Source organism: Pholis gunnellus (genome assembly GCF_910591455.1).
Source record: "Pholis gunnellus genome assembly, chromosome: 22".
Lineage (NCBI taxonomy): Eukaryota > Metazoa > Chordata > Actinopteri > Perciformes > Pholidae > Pholis > Pholis gunnellus.
This window is the reverse complement of record NC_136549.1, coordinates 12,153,360-12,174,992: the sequence shown is the minus strand read 5'-3', so window position 1 is coordinate 12,174,992 and position 21,633 is coordinate 12,153,360. Positions and strand designations below refer to the sequence as shown.

Genomic DNA, 21,633 nt, shown 5'->3' with positions numbered 1-21,633 from the left:
GCCTTAAACTTTTCTATTTTTTCCTCATAATTTTATGACAATATCTTAATGTTTCCCCCATAAGAAAGCTCAAATATGGCGTCATACATTTCAGATTGGGATTAAATAGGGAAATTCAAAATGTAAACAAAAACATTTGCTTTGGAATTAATTTACTAATCAATATAATACAGCTTGCTATAATAATAACAATAATAATAATAATAATAAAGGCTTTTGAAATGCTAAATGTGCATGTATCCTACGGCAGCTAAGTTGTTGTTGAGTCTGTAAAAATAAAATAAATGTAGCCGTGAGGAGCAGAAGACGGGGAAACGCTTTAGACAGTGAAGAAGCTCCCTAAAGCAAAGGACACAGTAATAAAACCCTCCAATATAATGGTCCAGACAACTCCTTTCTACAGCTGAAAATGTGTATTTTTAAGACCGAGACAGACAGACACACACACACACACACACACACACACACACACACACACACACACACACACATATAGGACATTCAAGGACAGTCACCATGGTAACAGGGCCAGCAAATTCATAACAGGTGTGTGTGTGAATCTTGAGGGCAGTGGACATGATTGCAGCACTCTAATCACTTCAGCCGACACGCACGTGCACGCACGAGCACACGGCTTCTGAGAAAGGGTAATTGTGTCCGACTGCGAAAGGAAGACTTTTCTGTAGAAACATTACATGTGAAGATGTTTCCGCTTCCACTTCCTTACCACAAGAGTCTGATGGGCTTTGACAGACAGGCTGCACGGGCGGCTAGACAACAGTGACCTCTGGTGGCTCCTCATGAGAATCATCATTGTCTCTGCTGCAGGCCACAGTCACCTTTATTGTTTGAGTTTACAGGCCTTTATAATGGAAGACATTTTGACATTTTGACTTATTCAAAATTTCATTTCGCTGATTGACTTTCAGGGTGTTGGTAGTGTGCATGCTGGCTCACTATCATGGCTGACTGTGACAGAACCATTGTTAATTTATTAGCTGCCAAACACCTGCAAAGTCAAAAGTCTGTTGTCTGCCGTGAACAACTATAAACCACCTTGATTAATAACTGCAGGATAAATAAAGGTATCGGTTGAGCACAACAGCAGGTGAGTGTACTTAAAAGTTTACTTTTGTAATTAGTTAAGTGTAGGTTTTCTTCTCTAGCTGTAAAATGTTGGTTCCTTTCAATTACAGACGATAACGACGACAACAAATCTCACTTACCTCTAGCCGAGCAGACAGTTTTAGATTCATGTGCCTGCCTTGAAACATATCCATCTGTGAGATGTTCTGCCTCAATGAAAGTAAATCCATTCTTGCAGCACTATACAGATTACATTTTAACAATGTAAGAACACCCGAGACCCCTTTTTCATAGCAAACATTTTGACCCTTCACGGCAGGGCACGCACAGGTGAAACACATCTTCTAAATGATGTTTCAGTTCCATTAAGTGTTCCAGTGAGCAATGGCAGTGAGCCAGCATGCACAATACCAGGGTCCTGAAACAGGCTCACCTATATGGGGTGCAGCGTTTTCTAATATTAACAATTTCACCTGTGCTTTTACTGAAATGACTTGCCGAAATATCTGCTGTGAAAATGTTTGTTCTAGTTACTTTTGATAAACTCCAAAAGCTTGCTGTGATACATGTTTTTCATTCAAAGACATAGTTCCCATGAACACTGTTGACAGCATGTTCTGTGAATTATGCAGCGTAATGGGGGCAGTGTTTCTGAAAAGATACATTGCACATTAAGTATCTGTAAAACTGGTGACAATCATCTTTGTTACCAAATATTAGCATTTTAACATTCCTGTTAGACGTCAGCGTGTTAGCCTTCATTCTGAGCATGCTGAGATTAGCATTTAGCTAAATCCAGCCTCACACAGCCGCCAGCGTGGCTGTAGATTATTATTTTGATCATTTTGATTATTTATCATTCGGGTGAAAGGAAGTGTTCCAGATAGTGTTTCTCTCTCTCTGCAGACTCTCTGATCCTGTATGTGCAGCTGTGTTTTTGTCGCTGGAGTAGCGCACGTACATTGTTAAAAAGATGAAGCCTTTTTGAGTTACCTTGTATAAAATGAAGTGCAGCTGAGGACACCGTGTGCAGGACGTTTTTTTGATTGAAATGACTGAAATGAGAACAAATGGACTTTTTTTTTTGTAACGGAGATGTTTATTTAGACAACTGAATGCATGCCAGAAAGAACTGTGCTACAGCAGCGGTAACTTTCAGCTCTCTCACTTTACTAACTCTGAGGGAGAAACCCGAATCAGGGACACACCAAACTTTGGAGTATTGGTAGAGAACACTATCTGCTCTAAATTATTGCATTGACACATTACTCTTGTCATATATTAAGGGGACAGGGGGACATGGGTACCATTTGTTGAATCGAAGTTTAAGGAGCTTGGATCTTAAACAGCTTTGGCCAGAGTATCATGAGTTGTTCATATCACTGTTTTGGCAAAAGGACAAAAGTAAATCACACCTTGCGTTAAGGGAACTTTACCTCTCACACAAAACACGTAAAGAGACGATAAAAAAGATGCACTTACTGTAGGTAGCATTCACATGCAGTATAACGTGTCTTCTCCTTCAGACTAAAATTTAACTTTTTTCTCCACTATTTCTTACAGAGATTCACAGCTAATGTTTTTCAGTTTTGGGGAATTATCTTACACATAATGGATACTGGATGAACAAAGACATGTCGAATGGATTTGGGAGAAAGGAAAACGTTATGAAATCATCTGTTATGAAAGTCAAAAGAGACAGAATTGTGCTTATCGTTAGTGGGATCTCTATCAAAAATGTAGCAATGACACAAACCCCTGTACTCGTGCTCGTAAGTCATTTTCAACCCTTTTTATCCCCAAAAAGGGATTCCTTGACATTCTTTCACCCAGTTGGTCCATCAAAGTTTTCTCAGTTGCTGTTGCCATTGTTTCTCCAATATATTGATGAGCCAAAAACACCATAATATCAAAAATAAATGCAACCCTTTCACAAAACAATGAGCAATAAATAATAATCAAGTGGTGTTCTTGTACTGTATATGTACTGTATATACACAGAGAGTTAAGTTTGTTGTATATATGTACACAAAACAACTGGCAGTCTATCTCAGACTGGGTTTTTAGCACAGCCTACAACTGGAATTCGTGCCCAGATTCTATAAATCCCAGAAAAAGCAACACCATAATAACTTACATAGAATCCCCAAGAGCAGAAGGGAAAATGCACAATGAGACTACTATGTTGCTTGTAATTTTAGCCCCCCAAAATAGAAGCACTGGTCTGGAAAAGGAAAGGAAATATAAAAGAAAAATGTAACACTTTTTTTAAGGTAGGGTGTAAAAAAAAAAGAAAAAAGAAAAAGCGTCTAGAATTCCATAAAATAACTAGCTTATTAAAACATTGATTGACAACAACATGCACAATGTTTCCCCAGCCTCAGGTGGAGATGGTTCTGATGAAGCACTTTCTCTGCACCGTGGCACGACTTTGCACTTTTTGCATGTGATAATGCTTCTGTTTGTTTTATGAGGGACACCGGTGCAACCCCTCCCTGTCCTCTTTTTTCGGGTGCTGTCGTCTGTCTTCACATTGACAAAGACTAGACGGAAGGTTCTTTTCTCCTCAAACAGTTCTTCAAAATAAGAGTTTTTTTTTTTTATCCATTCCATATACACAATCTTGCAGTTCACATGCTCAGGTCAAAGAGGACAGCAGGTTTGCAATGGACGCATTATGTCATCTCCAGAAATGTCTGTGTATCTGTTAATGTCTCCAAAACGGTCCTTTCAGCATACTAAGTCCATATGCCAACAAACACCTCACTAAACATTTTTGTCCCAGTCTTATTTTAGTAGCTTATGTACAGGAAGTTGAAGTGTCTGCCAGGCAGTATCCTAGGACTCCAGCCATATCCTCACACATTTACAGTTTGCGTTCCGGGTTTTTCAGTCCTCTGTTGATCTTTGTCCTCTTCACAAGTTATGTGCATTTTGAGTTTGTGTCTTTGAATTAGAGTTCTAAAGTTGTTGCATGAGTGCAGCTCATGTATGTCTATCTAAAAGTGTGTTCTGCTGCTTTTTTTTTTTTACGGGTTTTTGTTCTGCTGTTGTTATTGCGAGGTCACTGAACCTTACATTGGACACACAATCTATAGAATGTGTCTGTGTGTTGATGTGTGGATGCATGGGTTTGTGCTTCTACGTGTAGATCTGGTTGCATGTGTGCATCTCTGTGCTTTTTTTTCTTTCTCAAACGCTTCGTGGGGGTCTTTGAAGCTCGTGGGTCCTCCTGTTGCGTCCCTTCTTATTTTCCTGCATCCGTCTCCACTTGGCTGCGTGCTGGCTGCTCGCCCTCGACCCCCCGGCAGCCTGAGAACCAGCCTGGCTGCCCTGCCCCTTCTGGCCGTTTTGCGTCTTCTGATTGTTCTTAGGTGCCTGGACACTCAACATACCCAGATTTGGTTGAGCTTTCTGGGTAGTCTGGCTTCGTGCTGACCCTTCCACTGTTGGCCCTCCAGCCTGGGGCCCTGGCCTGCTCTGTGGTGGACTGGCTTGCTGCTTCTGGGCATTGGGAGCTAAAGCTTTAGGCCGTAATGCAGGGTTGGAACCGCCAGTGCTATCGGGTTTACCCTGACCGTTGCCGTTGGGCGTCTTCACCCTCTTCTGTTTGCGTTCTTTCTTCCAAACTCGATCGCAAAACTCTTCCACGCTGTTGAGGTCTGGGTGGTCCAAGAGAGACAGGAAATCGCGATACCACAGCCTGTGCTTGGGAGAGGCACCGACCCCGCCTCCTGCACCGGGAAGTCCGGGTAGGATGTCACCCAGTTTCTGGACGGGGATGACCTGGAGGTTGAGGCGCAGCAGGGGCTGGATGAAGCCGTGTTCGACAGCCTGGCAGTGGTAGATACCTGTGTCGGACTGGGTCAGACTGCGTATGAGCAGGCCCTGGTCTGTGCGGAGCACCCTGTCATCTAGCTTGATCTATAAAAGGAAACAGAGAGAAAAGCAAAAATAAGATATTGGAAAAAGGGAAATAGACAAACAAACTTAACGTGTTCCCGTCTGGACCAGAGTTAATAGAAACATTCAGATTTTACAATTGATTCTATGTTTTAGGACCTAAAAACACTTTGCTTGGAATAAAAATGTATGTGTTGTATTGGTATCCGCAAAAATAAATCTATTACCTTGTTAAAAAATTGTTAACGTCCACCTCACACGTCTTTAAGTTGCACATTGGACCACAATCAGCTTCCAAACAAAGTCATGCTTGGACACAAAGTTTATCTTAAACTCAGATTTAAGGTGAGATAAACTTTCCTCCTTCAGCAGATGCGGGAAAACAGGCTTATAGTGTCAAACTCAACACATACATTGTTCTGCACCTCAACAAGTAACGCAACAGTTTCAGTACAAGCAAAGGCACTGTGTGAAAAATGCACCCACATCATTAATCTGAAAGAGCCTATTGTGTTACAGCGGTGAGGTTCAGTGGTGTAAAAAGAAACATAAGATAAAATGTTATAAAAGATAAAATGCTTTCCAGAGAACCAAAAATAAAATAAAGATTTGCTTCTGATAAGCCTTAAAACGCTTGGATCTGTTACTCAAACTGGACTTCCTGGATTGTATTTCTTCGCATCATCAGTACCTAAAACCACAGGCCCTGAACGCCCGGTTAGACAAATACAGCCACAGTAGAAAGTCAGGCAAACGTTAATTAGTTGCATCATAGGGTCAAAAGTCAATCTAAACATCCACACCCCTAGGTTACCACCCTTTTCATGTCACTGAGGTTAAAGGCCACAGAGGTCACAGGTCATTACATGATAACACAGAAAAGGAAAGGTGTGGCCTTTGGCAGAGAGATGTTTTGTTTGCGGGAGTTGAATTAGCATGACATTGAGCTCGAGTCAACATTGGGATGTGTGGGTTTTACAATCATCCAGCTGCACATTTTCCGTTGCCTGCTTTTTGAGAGGCAAATCAGCAACAGCGTGAGAAACGTACACACCTCGTGCTTGCGGTCGTCGTTGGGCTTCTGCAGCTGCCAGTACGTGAGCGCTCTCTGAGACTTTGGGCTGCACTCAAGGAACATACTGCTGTTCTCCACACCGTACACACCCCGGTCCTCCACGCTGCCTCCTAAGCCATCCGAATCGTCTAATCAAACCAAAACAGACACAGGTTCGGGGGAATGAGAAGTGTGTGTGGCGAGAAGGGGAGAGAGTGTGGGTGTTTGTGTGTCGTGGTCATTAAAAGGTACCGTGATGCTGAAGATCTGAGCATTGGGAGAGAGGGTCCCCGTTTCTGATGTCCTGCCGTCTGGTTCGCCTGGGAAGAAAGCGCAATGAAAGTTAATGGCAGAAGTGGGTGCACTGGTAATGCAAGCAACATGTGTTCTACAGAATAGACCAGAAATGCACTTCTCACAATGTTCTGTTCTCTGTACTGTTTGTTTTCAACCACTAGGGGGCAATGTTACACAATACAATTCCAGATTCAGCTTCACCTACTAAGGACTGGAGAGTGGCTATTTATTGAACCTTCGCTCCACTGTAAAAAAAAAAAAAAAAAAATGGAATCCTGGCAGAATTGTAGGACACATAAGCCTGCAGGGCAATGAAACAACAAGCTTCGTTGCCTTCTGATGAACCGTTATTATGAAACGCACACAGCATTGGTTTCCCCCTTGTTCCAAGTCGTCGTGGTCGCGTTTAAAATCTCTGATGAGCGCTGCAAAAATCTAATCGGGAAGAGGTGGGGTAAGCCAAAGGTGAGGCGAGGGTTGGAAAGAAGGAAATCAAGTAGATAGAAGAAGAAAAAAGTAGAGCCGTTGTTAAAAAAAAAAGAAACAGATGGAGTGAAATGGTCAGCTCGTGTGTGAGAATTCTGCACACAAAATATGGCCACTAACATCCCTCGTCCTTTACTTCTGTGTGCCACATATATTTGGACACTCGTCTTTCTGGTCTCTTTCTCACACATGTCCCTCTTCTTCTTTTTCGCTTCCTAGGCTCACATTCCTGTCTTTTTTGGCCGTCTGAGCACGTGCGGGGCCCGGTGTCTGGTTCTCATTCTGGGAGGGAAAATATTTTTCAGTGCAGAGGAGAGCAGAGAGGAGCCGGTCCTGGCCTTAACCACGGGGTGTGCCAACCTCCTCTGTAACCCTGCCAGGCTGGAGTATACCCACTGGCCTACTTCTGCTGGTGTGAGAAGTTCTGGATGAATGAGATGCAGGGGTGTAGTGCTACGTGTGTGTGTGTGTGTGGGCTGTGGTGGTCAGCCTAATCCTGCTGGATACAGCAGACGGTAATTTGAGGGTGTGTATGTTCATACCTCCTGGCTGCAGGGTGAAGCGGTCAGACAGCTCCCGTTGGCTATAATTTAGTGTGTGTTTACTTGTGTAGATGTAAGTTCCTGTGTCTTTTTATGACTTTGTGTGTGTGTGTGTGTGTGTGTGTGTGTGTGTGTGTACATCTTGGCTGTCGGGCGACGGCTTCACAACTCAGAACAACTGTTGCTGGCAGAAGTTAGAACTCAGGTTGCTGGATTGTAACTCTTGGAATGCATACTTGGCCTGCGCGTATTTAATGACTGTATTTTGTGCCCGTGTAATATTCTAACTCCTGATTACTTCCATGTTGAGATGTTTTGGCATGAACCGTGTCCTTTTTTTTTTTTTTGGATTCACAGCACTTGCTCGGAGAAACAACGTTGTATATCAGGATGCCCTTGAGCAAAGCATTCAAAGCCGATTGCAAAATCAGACTGCAGGTGCACTGATAACTCCCAGGCGTGTGAAGGCACAAACACACAAAGGCAGGATGTTGCTGAAAAGAAGCATGCAGGTTCAGCAAGCCCCTCTGAGGATAAATAAAGGTCAGAGATTTGTTTGGTGCGTGCATGCTCCTACCTCTTGGCGGTAGGAAAGTATCTCGAGCACTCGCTGCCGTCCCAGGCGCAATAAGGGTCTCTGGCCAGGCAGCACTCAGCGCAAGCTTTCCCATACACCTCACAACGATGTAAAGACATCTGCGATACACCCAGGCCAGAGCCAAGGTACAGCTGTTGCTGTGGGAGCAAAAGAAAGAGCGAAGATGTTAAAACTTGAGTATTCCTGTGAGGCTCAGTTGGAAAGGCTCTTGTAAAGATTAGGTGGTTGTGGGTTTCGCTCTCAGTGGGCACATTACATATCTTAGTGTTTGGATATCAGTGCTTGTTTAATGGCCCAGGCGTTCTCACTCTTTAGTTTCACGTCTAGCCCTGTCAACAACCTCTGGATAAATTATTGTGTGTGAAGAGAACTCCTTACCTGCTTAGTGGACAGCTCCATAGCAGTGATGGCAGTGGGTTCCTGCACAAAACAAATACAGCACAGCTGCTTTACCACCACTTCTATGGACGTCGTGTTTATTTCTATAGGCAGCAGCTTCATAAATTGTTGTTACGCTCAATTTTCAATGTCTTACCCTGAAGACAGTCATCTCTTCGAGCACCACCTCTTCCAGGTCATGCCAGCTCTCTCTGGGTATTGTCACCACCTTCAGTACTGTGCCCACGTCTGAAAGAATATTGACATTCACATACAGTATATGTAGTATAAATATGTATATATAAGGCTGTTTTATCAAGTATGAATAATTTTTGCTAGTTAAGAAATTCACTGTTTAAAGTCCTAATCTCTGGCTGTTGGAGTATGTAAATTTAATGCGTATTGTAAATATATGATGATTTTTATCTAAACTTTATTGTTTGAGTTTTTGGTATATAGATGCAACTGTAAAATCAAATACAGAAAGAAAAGTAACTATTTTCATGTTTTAGCTGTTATTTCAAATATATACAGAAAATGTAGAAATATCTAAGAGCTTCAGTGTACAGGGAAATATAATGCTGCGTGCTTTTAAACAACTTTTAAACTGACTATTATTTCTTTTGTGAAAATACGTAAAAATGCATAAAAATCAACATTAAATACCATGTTACTGTGACGGATTTCAATCATTTGTATTGAAAAATTCCTGTTTAGAGCACAAAGCAACGACAAACTGTGAAGTCGTGTACCTGTCCCGATGAACATGACGTCATACTGTCCGTCCTCTGCCTCCACTCTGTCCACCACCAGCTGGGAGAACTGGTAGTCCACGTCTGTTCGCACCATGATGGGACGCCCGCCTAGCGGGTGCACGGCGTTGTACATGGCTGGGTGACCCCTGGCGAAGGTGATGACATCATCAGGGAGGTCCTTTGTGGAGTCGAATCCTCCAAATGTCTTGCTGGGGCACTGAGAATCAGACCAAAGTGGCCGGCAGGTAAGTTTAATTTGAAAAATGAGAAGCAGTGTTGTGCTAATTTCACTTTATTGCTTGTAAAATAAATACATTGGTGGACAAAGACTCACAGTGCCAGGGCGGGGGTAGGGCACCCTCCCCTGGAAAGGCACCCACTGGTAGTTGGGTCCATCTCTGTGGGCGTAGGGACCCAGGAAAACCCTCCTGATGTCTGCCATGTTGTACATGCACACGGCGGAGCCTTTAAAAATGTTACTGCGGAGAAAGAGACAGAGAAACTTAGAAGGGGTGAAAGACGAAAAGAAAAAAACAGTTAATAGATGAAGGGAGGGCGGGAGTGAGAGGGCGGTGGAATAAAGAAAGACGACACACAAAAGGGATTCAAAAACAATCGGTCACAAGACAGGGATTAAGAGCCTGTGAAATACTGAAGAAAGACAACAAAATGACCCTTCATCGCACAAAGACGGAGGGGAGCACGGTTGTCATTACCTAAGTATAGGAATGACAGATTGGAACTTCTCTCTGATTGCTTGCAGCCTCTTGAGAACAGACAGGAATTTGGGCACGCCACCAACAAAACAGAAGACCTGGTTCAGAGCATTTTTTGAAATCCCCTTCAATATTTTGTGAGCGCTCGCTCGGGGCCAGATGGGTGGATTTTGCTTTCACTCGCCAGGCAAGGCCTAAAGCAAGCAAGGTCAATCAATCATGCAGAAAAAAATGAATTTTACTTCAATTCATACTCTGCCCAGGTCATCCAGAAGACAAGCAATTTGAGCCGTGACTCATGAAAGTGGAACATTTGGGAGTTTCACAGGAATATTCCAAGGTATATCTATTCCAAAAGAGTCATTCAAATGTTCCTGTGGAGATTGTGAGAAAGTGAGCTGGCTGTTTAAAATTCTGCACACCATGAAGTCCATTAACCTCTGACCACATATGAGGGGGATTTTATAGACGTGCAATTATTTGTTTGTAGGTCAAGATGTTCAGAAAATCATTCATCAGCTTTTTGTCACTTTTTACAGACGGTAGATTTTAATTTGGACAGCCAGTCTCCTGCATAGGCAGGAACCAAATGCTTCAATAAGAGTCGGCACGTCCTTTGTCTTGCTGACTGCAATGGGAAGTTGTATCAGACTAATTAGGGATGTGGCTGGCATAAACACAGCCGACAGTACTCACCAAAGCATGGAAGATGAATGGATTAGCATTTGAAAATGTTAATTACAGAGAAATTCAATTAACTCCAGGAGCAAGAAAAAAAAAAAGAAAAGACACTCCAATATCTATGCGTAAGAAGAAGGACGAAACATGTGTTGGAGCAGATGCACACAATTTGAGAGAAAGGCACACATTTTCAGTCCACCCCACAAAAATGCACACACACACACACACACACACACGCAGCACAATCAAACATTGATCTGTCAGTGGCAGCTTCTTTGTGCCTCATTAAGCAGTGATATTAAAAGCCCGGTCCCTCTGAATCTCTTCTCTATTCATCTCTGAAAAGCAGCCACTTAGAAAACCAATTAAACCACTCTAATTCCTCAATGCCCCATAATTGAATTTTAAAGTGTGCATGTGTGTGTGTGTGTGTGTGTGAGCACGGATGTGGGTACGTAGGTGTACACCCACCACCACGCACCGACCTCTAGCTTTTCATACATCTCCAGAAATGAAAGAAAAGCCATACGGGCCTGGTGATGCAAGGCGCCCGTCGGTATGCGCTAGCTTGCGCCGGCATGCTATTCAGCCCGTCTTATCATTAGCGGTGATTGATGGTGAAGTGTTTGTCCTCCTTTGAAAGCGGTTCAGAGACACCACTGGACACAAAATACCCCCTCCTCCTTCCCAAATGCAAATTCATCATCATCATGATAAGTGCCACCATCTGTGCCATTTCAACTCACTTATCTGGCCCGGCCCATGCCTTCACCTCTCCGCATGCTTCAATAGAGCCCCACCCAGCCTTCTGAAAACCCTTATTCAAGTCTGGGGCGGCGGCCAGGGGAGAGACGCGCGTTCCTGCTGAGTGAATATAGTGTTTCTCTCGCTCCCTCCTGCGCCATAATCTGATTTCCCTACAAGCCTCTGCCAAGGTTTCGGTGAAAAAAAGGGGGCCAGGTAGCGAGAAACCGGCTAAAAGCAATCTCCATCCTGAGATGTGGGGAGGGGAACCATATGAGGGGAAAGCAACCATAAGACACCTGTAAGTGGATTACGGGACAGGGAGTGCTGTCTGGGAATTTGACGGGGGCACGCTTGGTCGCTCGCATCCTGCTATGTCATTTAGAATGCTTAGGGAATTACAGATAAAGGCAAGGAATAATGGTTGTGAAACGGCGGAAAGGAAATATGAAGCGTGTGCGTTTTTCAAAATACAGAGGAAATAACTTGTCTGGGACGGTTGCAACGTTGAATTTATATCAGTTCCTTCTGATCTCCTAGCAACAAATCAACAAAACAAATCCGACACTACCAGCGCCTTTCGAGTTGTGTTGCCTTTGCACGCACATTTTGGAGGTCATGTGAAAAGATGTGGAAGTGTCCGTACCTGGATGTGGTGAATACAGCGTATATAACTGGATTCTTTGGGTCCTTGGAGCTCATGAGAAACACGTCCTCTGGAAGAACAAAGCAAGAATGGGGTGACGGTGAGGTTTTTGTCATCGGCATTTGAAACTATTCATCGAATGCAAATAATGAATGCACACTTACGCAGCTCATCAAAGTGTGTATCAATGCCGTTGACCCCGGGCACTGAACACATTAGCCGGGCCTTGAGGAAAGTGGTCCACTTGTTCACCAGACTCCTGTGACCTCCCATGTCATTCTGTATCACAAAGCCCCAAAAAAACTCACATTTCTGCAAACTGACATAAACATGCTGTTATTTCTGTAGGACTACGCAGATTTCAAACAAATGATTATGAATCTTTTCATGTCTTTTGAGTAAACTGTGATACGGTTTTTTGTATGTGTGTGTTGTTACCTTACACAGTTGTCCTATCCTGGCGATGGTGGCCTTGCCAGTGTTCTCTCCGTCCATGGCGTTCTCCTTGAAAAACAGGAAGATCTTATCGTCTTCAGGGTTGTCACTCTCTGGGATCAAGTTAACACCTATGAACCTGGGGTCTGGAGGGGAAAAACAGGTAAGAAAATAAGCACAGAAACGACATAGTATGCAGTAAAAATATGCAAACATTTGCTCATACACACTTAAATCCCACACAAACCTACAGAAATGTAATTTTACGATCCAACCTCCGCCCCAATGACAATCCTTTCACCCCTATTTTACACCTCCAAAAACCTAATCCCCCATGAGATTCTCCAGTCACGGCTCAGTAATAACTTTACACACTGGTGTTACAGTATCTGACTTTAACCCAAGTGAGCGCTCCAAGTCCAAATCCCACATAACTCCTTTCTCTCGGCCACATCCCCACAAACACACATGGTTCCGATTGTCCCCGGTAACACTTGAATAAATTTATCTCGACTTTAAGCGCGAGAGGAAATCAAAGCTAAACGGGGCCTTCGGGCTGAGATATCTCGGAGTTGAAGGGGCAGAGGGACTGAGGAAAAGAGGCCGCAGTCACTGCGGCGGCGTCACACGTAAAACGAGCCTGTGTCTAGAAGCTCGGGGGTTAACTGGAGAGAAACAAGCCGTGCCATGTTACGCCTCCATGGCCGTTTAGGATATAGAGTAGCTGTGAAAAAGACTAGTGTGGCCAAAGTGGCAAGCAGATTTATATGCGCTGTGCGGGTGCGAGACCTCTGGTATGAATCATGTACCCCACACACTCCTCATAGCTTTATTGTGAATAGTTGCCATTAAATCTACACATTCATATAAATTCAACCTTGCATGCCCTCGCATACGAAAACAGGCTTCTGCCGGTGTCGCCAACCATTGAGGTCATACAATTCATTACATTTTATTCCCAAACAAAAGGCCACTGTATTCAGTCGGTGTCTAATCGCACCTAACTGTTGAGTGAGAGGACATTAAAAGGGTGAAGGGATGTGTAAATACATTGCATGAATAAAGACCAGCAAAGCCAAAGCTATACCATTTAACCCTAAATCCTTTAGAAATCAACTGCTATTAAGAATTCATTCCCAAGTTTCTTTCTTGTTGCATTTGAGCACCATGTAACCTTGTTGATAAAGGCTCAATAGAATATCCCCATCCCAGTAATCCGTGCAATTACAATCCCCCCTTTGTGGAGAAGGAGTTGGATTTTGCCGGGCCGAATGGCTACAATCCCAGGCGTATTTGTTTGAACAAGGTGAAAGATCGATGGGGATTAACGCTGTAACAATGGCTTCTCCCTTTTAGATCACTCTTTATTAATATGTCACAGCAATCAGCACTGCAGAGAACCGTGTGTTTGTGATTTCTGAGGGTTGCTGGGGGGAGGGTGAGGGGGGGGGGGGGGGGGGGGATGAGAGGAATTTGACTCCACTACAGGAAAACAGCTGAGAGCGGATTAGTTCTGTGGGAAAGCGGGGGTAAAGGGATGGCACAGCTTGAGGGAAAGGTTCAAACTGACCTTTTGAGGCTCCCTAAGTCCTCCGCGGTGCCGAAAGATAGCCAGACAGACTGAACAGTCAACCCTCACTGCCGCGCTAATCTTACTAGCGCAGGCAAATCCAGTGACTTTGTGAATGGGCTCTGATATCTGATGTCTGCACATGAATGGAAATTATTGGAGACTTGAGGCTTGTGAGAGAATTCAATGCTTCGAAGTCACATTGAAAAGCTCAATGGTATTCTTTCTCCAAAACTGGCCAATGACTCGGGTTTACTTCCACCACGTGCTGAATAGTAGAGGTTATTGTGGGCCACAAGTGCCCAATTTGACTTTAATAGTAACGTTTGCTGGAGTTTGTGAGGTTTGAAAATGTATGTTATCTAGTTTTTGCAGTCTGAACACTATAATGTAAGGTTCAAGATGGAAATTGCCACTTAAAAAACAGGAAAGGCAACTTCAGTGACAAAACAGAGTATATTAAACAACCCGGAAAACTAGATTGTGCAAAACACAGATCATCTTTTTTTAGGAAAATGTATATCTTCAGGAGTAAACTTCATTTATTTTAATACTTTCTTCACATGCTAAACAAAACTTTTTTATTGCTTTTTTTTCTTTTACCATTCAGCCATCTTGAATCATGCTGCTCTGTTCTGATTGGATGATGATCTCCCAGGGTACGGAAAATGGCAAAGTCCCTTCCCATGAAATCAGCAGATGTGCCAGAGTACAGCTCTCCATCTGTTAGTGAGAGACGTGTAGTTAGGAACAAATGACCAGTTCTGAAGTGAATGTGTACTTCCTGGAACTAATCAAGGCAGAGATCAAACTCACCGATCAGCAGCGAGGCCGAGAGCATTTTGGGGTCATAGGGGCTTTTCCCGCGGCCGTTCTCGAAATGCGAGGCCAGTCGAAAGATGTTTTCCTGTGGTGGAAAGGGTCAAAGTTCAAACTGAGGCCAAGTGAAAGCCACATTAAGACTGGCTAAAGGTACATTTATAGCCTGCGTTTCAAATGACACCAAATTCTCATTATAGCAAGCTGCTTTTGGGATGGGAAGCACCACGGCCTTGAGACAGATTTGATTACAGATCAACAATCATTTCTAGAACAAAAAGAAACAATGGGGAATAAAGGAGGACCATGCAGCAAAAGCAAAGCTCACCCGGAAAATACACAAAAGAGAGACCCAACTTACTCTGTTTTCTTTAAATCAATGACTGACAACACTACTTTAAACTCAAGTGAACTCATGCAGGGTCCTCTATACTCAAAACCTGCATGGTGCAAACAGTCGTTCCTCCCCCATTGTCGGGGCTGCAGAACCCATGCTGGTACATTGATTAACCTGTAGACCTTTATCAGGATGACTGATTAAACTTTTATGCAGGGGAGAGGTTGTTTAATTTACGACGGCTGAAGTCGAACCATGTAGTGACTTCTCCACACAAAGGAAAACATTGATGAGAAGATAATCAATGAGGGGAATGGTTACTGCTGTGCTTGACAGGAATCCGTGCACTCGTTTGTGTGTGAGAGCATATACTTAATGCAGCCAGTGCAGTTGCTGTGCACATATTATTTCAAGGCGAAGCAATGACTTACTCTGTCATTAGTTTACTATAGCACTGGTGTCACACGCTCAATTGAGATCTAAATGACCTTTTGCATATATATAACTGATTAAACATGCAGTAAAAAAAAACATTAATGCACACGATTTATTACCTCTGCCCTCTTTCCCATTTCCAGAAAAGAACAGATGGGGTGGAAGGCTCCTGTGCCACAGATGTACAGGTGGGTCTGGTTGAAGGGTTGGAGGACCCGGATGAAGTTAGAACACTCTTTCTGGAGAAGAAATGAGAAATAGAACATCAAATACCTCAACCACTGTATAATTTCATACATCTGGCAAAGAGATTTTAATACATTTTGTGTATGCATTACCTGTCTCTGTCTATATAGTAATACTACCGGTATAGTATATTATATAGCCTTGGAAAGCACGTGAAACTTTTTTTATGAAATAGATTGCATGTTAGCATTGATTTCCAAAAGCCTCCTCCACGTCATAAAGTTTGAATTAAGTTTTATCCTTTATGAAAACAACGTTGACAATTTGAATAGAGAAAAGTGCTGCGGTGATTCAATTGAAAATAGAGAGTAATAGGAAACAGAGACTGACGGAGAATAAAGAAAAGCTCTGTTGGAATTCCCTTTAAAGCAGGGACTTTCCACTTGGATTGGAAGAGACTTAGTCTGCTTTAAGGAAATCCCACCTGTAAGTCAAATCAGGCACTCAGATCTTTAATGATCCATATGTTTGAATTTGCTGAGGGTGTTTAGGTTGGCTCCCCATGCAGCACATGCTGATAGTCCCAGTGGTGTGAGACTGTTTATTAGAGTGCTAATCAACAGGATTGGTTAATGTCGGAGGGCTATTAGCAGCCTGGAGGAGTTGATTTGGGCACATGTGGTTCAGAGATTAGGCTGGAGTTTGCCTTATTATAAATACATGCTGAATATCCACCGAACAAATAAGTTGACATTTGCTTGGGGTTTTGAAAACGCAGCACTCACATCACATTCGATGCAGACAGCCAAATTACCACTCTCTCTTCCTCCCGTTAACACACGTATCTCTCCAGGCTTCCAGACCTCACAGATATTTCAGTTGGATGATTTGATGGTCACTCATATGAGACATAAACTGATTCGAGGCTTCCCTGTGCTCAGGTCGGAGTGATAACATTTTCCAGTGAACCAAATAAACTCTGGGATCACACACTGCTAAGACTTTCCAAAAAAAACGTAATTTCCTGCTATTATTCAGAAAAGAAGAAACGTGTGTTTTGTCTCTGTCTCTTTTGCCTCCTCGGTAATGTACTTAAAGAGTTTGCTATTTTGAAAATGTATGATTCGTCACTGCTTGACTTAGCAGCCTGTTAGCGTACCTTAGCATAAAGAATTAAATGAGAATGAAACAGCATATAAACCCCAGTAAAAACACTAATTCTCATTTTTTGTACTTCGGGTTTCGTAAGATTAAACAAACCAGATATAAGAGATATAGACAGTGTGTTGACTTTGGACAGAGCCAGGGCAGCTATTTTCCCATTTCCAGTCTTTATGCTATGCTAAGCTAACTGGCTGCCAGCTATTGAACGTACAGACATGAGAGTGGTATCAATCTTCTGGTCCCATTCTCAAATAAGCATTTTTCACTCAATGTCCCAAAAGTACTTATTTTATGTGAAAACTTATATGAATTGTATGTCAAAATATTAACTTGTTTAATTACAACACTGTAGCATGCACTGACCTGGGGTTCATTCAAGCATGCGACACCTTTAAACTGTGCACGTTATCATTAACCGAACAACATTCAAACATGTCAGCCACAGGACTACTGCTTAGTTCACAGACTAAACTTCCATGATTTCTTGTGGCTGACCTCAACCCTACAAGCCTGTGTGTCTATGTGACGGTGTAACTTAACGACTTTACCCTCTGTCTTCTCTACTGTTTGAACAGCGGGAGCTCACGTCCACCCCCCACACATCATTCTCACAACCTTATTATATGCATTTCACCAACTCCTATAATCCCCCCCCCAATGTCAGGACTGTTTAGGATTTGACATGGCTGTCTCCGAGTTAAGACTCATTAGCTATGCGGTAGGTAGGTTGCGCAATAAACACTGACTGGACGTTTGTTATGCGAGTCACTCAAACATGCGGCTCTGTCTTGCCCCCAGGTGAAAAATGGTTTCCCTGATCACAAACCATGTCATTATGTGTAAACCACAACAGCCGCACAGGATAAATGAGTCATTATTGGATCAAACTAATGACTCTCTTTGGACTGGGTATTGATGATGACTTTCCGTTGGACACATTTGTAGTAAGAGTGAATTTTAAGATTATAGCGAGGTCTCTAATTGAATATGGAAAATGCATTGGAAATGAAGGATCACTTTTGTGTTTCCTTTAATATCTGTAATAGCTGGAAAAAATACTCAGAAATGACATATGGCAGTTCTACGAAACTGTGAATCCAGTATCTGATCCCTTTTTTTGCCGAATCAAATGCAACAACCTGTGCCATGTTATACACTGGTCCTGCCAAGGAGAATGATGCAGCCATGAGGCATTTTGTAGGGGGGCAGCTGTTACATTTGTTCTGCGGCTGTAAATTGTGGTTTGGAGAAATGCATCACTTTGGGAGCTCCGAATGCTTTGGTAATGTCCTAATCAAGGTTTCTCCCTGCTGCACTCCGTCTCTGCTCTCACCGCCTCATTTTCAAGGGTAAACATGTTCACAGCACGCAAATACCTCATCATTGTGTTTTGTGTGATTTTGTTCCACCAGAAATGTTCCCTTTCAACTGTGCGAGGGAGCGAAGGTGTAGTGTTGCTTGTGTGGTGGCGACTTTGTGTTTGTGCGAGAATCCCAGAAAGCTGGCGGTGAGTTAGACCCGAGTAAAAAGCTCTGCGATTTAAAATGACTACGTGGTTCTGGATAATCCTAAAACCCTGCAGCCGCTGCACTCCAGACTCATCCAGCCATGAAATTAAGATCAGATATAACACAGAGAGGGCCTCTCCAAACAGCAACACTGCGATAACACACACTAACACCGCTGTGCACACAAACAAAGCTGGTGGCATATAGTACGTGTTCAGCAAACTTGTGCACATGTGAGCTAACACACAGCGTCAGATAGCGAGGACTCAAACAATACACTCCCACATAAATATGCACACATTGCGCTCCATCTGAGGCACAAACATACTCCCGCCGTTAAACTGTACGTCCCAGCAGCAAATAACCTCTGAGGTAATGCGTCGTTGTCCTCGTGCCATTGGGACACTATGTACACCTTGCTGTGACCGAACATCTGTCGTGCTGTGTGTTTTAGTTGCGGATGTCAGTGGGGATTGGCCTATAGAGAGTACACTGTGCCAGAGGTGAGATGGCACATGGCTACTGTACTATCACCTAATCTATCGTACGGGTGCTGGATGCAGGCAACTTCTCCGACGCTGTATTGCGGCATTCCGGAGACATTTGAGGAATTACATGGACAGACATGTAATTTGTGCGACAATAGAAGCGTAAAATTGTAGGGAAGAGTTCAAACGATGACGCCATCGTGAACGTGGACTTACCCCGAGGTCTTTCCCTGCCCACTTGCATTCGTCCCTCTTCGAGGGGGTGGCAGGCCACGCGATCTGTGCAAATGAGAGGAAGGCAAAGTCATACTACGCTGGAGGTGGAGTGCGGAGACCTACATGTTGTTTCACGAAACAGGGAAAGCAGTGAGTCAATGCAATGAATCAGAGGAAATCAAGATTTGTTTAATTCCAGGCGAATGACTTGGGATTGGTCATGCTTTATTTTGACAAGTCACTCGCTCCGTTATTTCCCCGTTCATCCCTGGTCACATCGTGAGAGTTGGATGTGCATACGACACATTAGGGATGGCCTTTTAAACAGCATAATGATAGACTGCATGAAAGTGTAATTAAAAACCGGGAGAAACAAACTGAGGTAGAAATGTGCTGTGTTGATGTGAAATTGAATAATATACATATGTAGGAAGACATGGAACTATATACTCTCTATATTGCATTACATTTTATATGGTCTAAATATGAGTTCTGGTTCAAATCATGGCATTTGAAAAGTTAAACTCCATTCTACAGCTTAAATCCTGAGCATATGGTTCTACTTTTCACTTCAAATATGAAGAGAAAGCAGGAAAAGACGCACTGTGAACAAAAGAATAGCTTTGTACTGTCCTTAAGGCGGATCTGTCTGGTGTCACATGAATTATAAACACACATGGGGCGCACAAAGGTGCATGTGGAAGGAAATGATTATATATTCAGAAATTGGGTGCGATTGAGCTCACTTGTTTTGCTGGTGGCCACGCAGATGTGGAAAGCCAAAGGAAATGTATGCACACGCATGTACATGCATTATTATGTCCATACAACACACACCCACACACACACACACACACAACTACAATTCCTAATTCCATTCCTAGACTTTATCTCGTCTCTATATCAGCTGAGATTCTCTCTCTTGGGAATCTGCACTGCACATTTCATGGTAATTACATTAAATTTGCTAAATCACTGCTTTTTGGACTTTATCTGATAATGATGCAAAGATCAGAACAAAATAGCGGAAAAGGGAAAAAAAAAGTACACATCCGAGCCAAGGGCAAAAAGAAAACGGAGACACTCTCTCTCTCTGCATTGACTATGCATTTTTCAGCACTTTCATTCCCCTGCCCGGCTCTCTGCAAGCCTGCAGGCAAGTCTGTGTCAGTCTTGTGCGTCTTAGATAGCAGCCTGAATCTGATAAAAAGCCTGTTAACCTAGTCCAGGTGGAGTAATGGAATTATGGACAGCCCTGTCTGGACCAAGACAGACAGTGGGAGGGAAGAAGGGAGGGGAGAATGAGGCGGTGTAATGGACTCCAGAGGGAGCAGCAGGAAGAGAAGAAAAGTGAAGAGATGTGAAGACAAGAGAAGAGAATAGAAGAGAAAACACCTTGCAAACATGGGACCACAAAGACTCTCACACAAAGCTATAAAATATAGCCAAACTGTAACCAAAGTAAAGTTGAGTACATCTGAATTTTTACCTGTTTGTGGTCTCTGTTGATGTTGACGAGGTCGAATGAGAAGATGTGGTCCTCGGCTCCGACCAGCAGTCTCCCTCGCTCCTCATCCAATAGGAAAGCGTCGTAGCTCGAGCTGTTGGCCAAGCCATTGAAAGTGACGAGGTTACTGGACTCTAACATCTCTGGAAGAAAAAGAGGAGAATGAGTTAGTGTTGATCGTGCATTGGGAATGGCTAACAAAAGACTACACGATAAATTGGAAACAAATCACACATGTGTGCAGTTCACCCCAGCCGTCTGAAAAAATGGAGTTAGTAAACTAAAAGTCTGGACTATATGGTGTAAGATTTGTGGCAAAAACCTTAAATATTGTATGAAATCACAACTATTCATACTTAAAATATATGAGTCAGTCTCCCAAGTTGAGTACTGTTTGAGTACAATATTTGTTTTTGTCTTTGCCTCAAAGAAAAATTATATTACTGCGTCCACAATCAAGATGCCTGTATGAAATCAGCGACTTTTTTCATGTTTCCTTAATTGTTTTGCACACACGTACAGACACATAGACACACGTCAGTCAGGTATAGCGTGAGACACTTCAAGTGAGCACAGCGTGCCCCAATCAGGGACACAGTTCAGACTGTTCAGCCGTGTGATTGGTTGAATAATTCATATGGAGACAAGGCCAGGGGAGACACTCTGTGTAGGTAAGTATGTGTGGGTGTGTGTGTGTGACATGTAGCTGTAAACGGGTTATTATGTAAATCCGCATTGACGAGTGTGTGACTGCACGTGGATTTCTGCAGAGTTTTCCGTCCAGGTGTACAGAGTGTTTAAGTCTACACTAACAACATGCAGCCAAGCTAAATGGAAACTAGCACAAGACGTTACGTATGACGGGCGGAAGTCTAGCCAGACCTCTGACGGTCGGTTCATTTTTAACCACCACGAGTTCCATCAACTCTGATATTACATTAACAAAGAACCACACTCCCTTCCTGAGACAGAGTTCACCCCCTGATTGAATTTGGTGCCAGTGGACCTCATGAGCCAGCCACAGCACAAATATCAGTTCATTTATATTCATTCATCAGTTTGCATTTATTAGCATAACTAGA

At 43.1% G+C, this 21,633-nt stretch overlaps 1 protein-coding gene across 1 annotated transcript in view; it reads right to left on the bottom strand.

Annotated features, from left to right (window-relative positions):
- Positions 1-2,228: 2,228 nt before the first annotated feature.
- Positions 2,229-21,633, bottom strand: part of sema3aa (sema domain, immunoglobulin domain (Ig), short basic domain, secreted, (semaphorin) 3Aa) — a gene marked incomplete at its 5' end in the record, with an annotated part of 31,730 nt that continues 12,325 nt past the window's right edge. The window contains 16 exons of the mRNA XM_079183544.1: positions 2,229-5,010; positions 6,044-6,192; positions 6,296-6,363; positions 7,946-8,103; positions 8,345-8,386; positions 8,502-8,593; positions 9,097-9,316; positions 9,434-9,578; positions 11,887-11,956; positions 12,051-12,165; positions 12,325-12,467; positions 14,495-14,614; positions 14,708-14,798; positions 15,602-15,721; positions 19,045-19,107; positions 20,534-20,694. Of these exons, the coding sequence (XP_079039670.1) occupies positions 4,279-5,010; positions 6,044-6,192; positions 6,296-6,363; positions 7,946-8,103; positions 8,345-8,386; positions 8,502-8,593; positions 9,097-9,316; positions 9,434-9,578; positions 11,887-11,956; positions 12,051-12,165; positions 12,325-12,467; positions 14,495-14,614; positions 14,708-14,798; positions 15,602-15,721; positions 19,045-19,107; positions 20,534-20,694 (2,489 nt within the window). The 3' untranslated portion in view covers positions 2,229-4,278. The remainder of the gene's footprint in view (positions 5,011-6,043; positions 6,193-6,295; positions 6,364-7,945; positions 8,104-8,344; positions 8,387-8,501; positions 8,594-9,096; positions 9,317-9,433; positions 9,579-11,886; positions 11,957-12,050; positions 12,166-12,324; positions 12,468-14,494; positions 14,615-14,707; positions 14,799-15,601; positions 15,722-19,044; positions 19,108-20,533; positions 20,695-21,633) is intronic.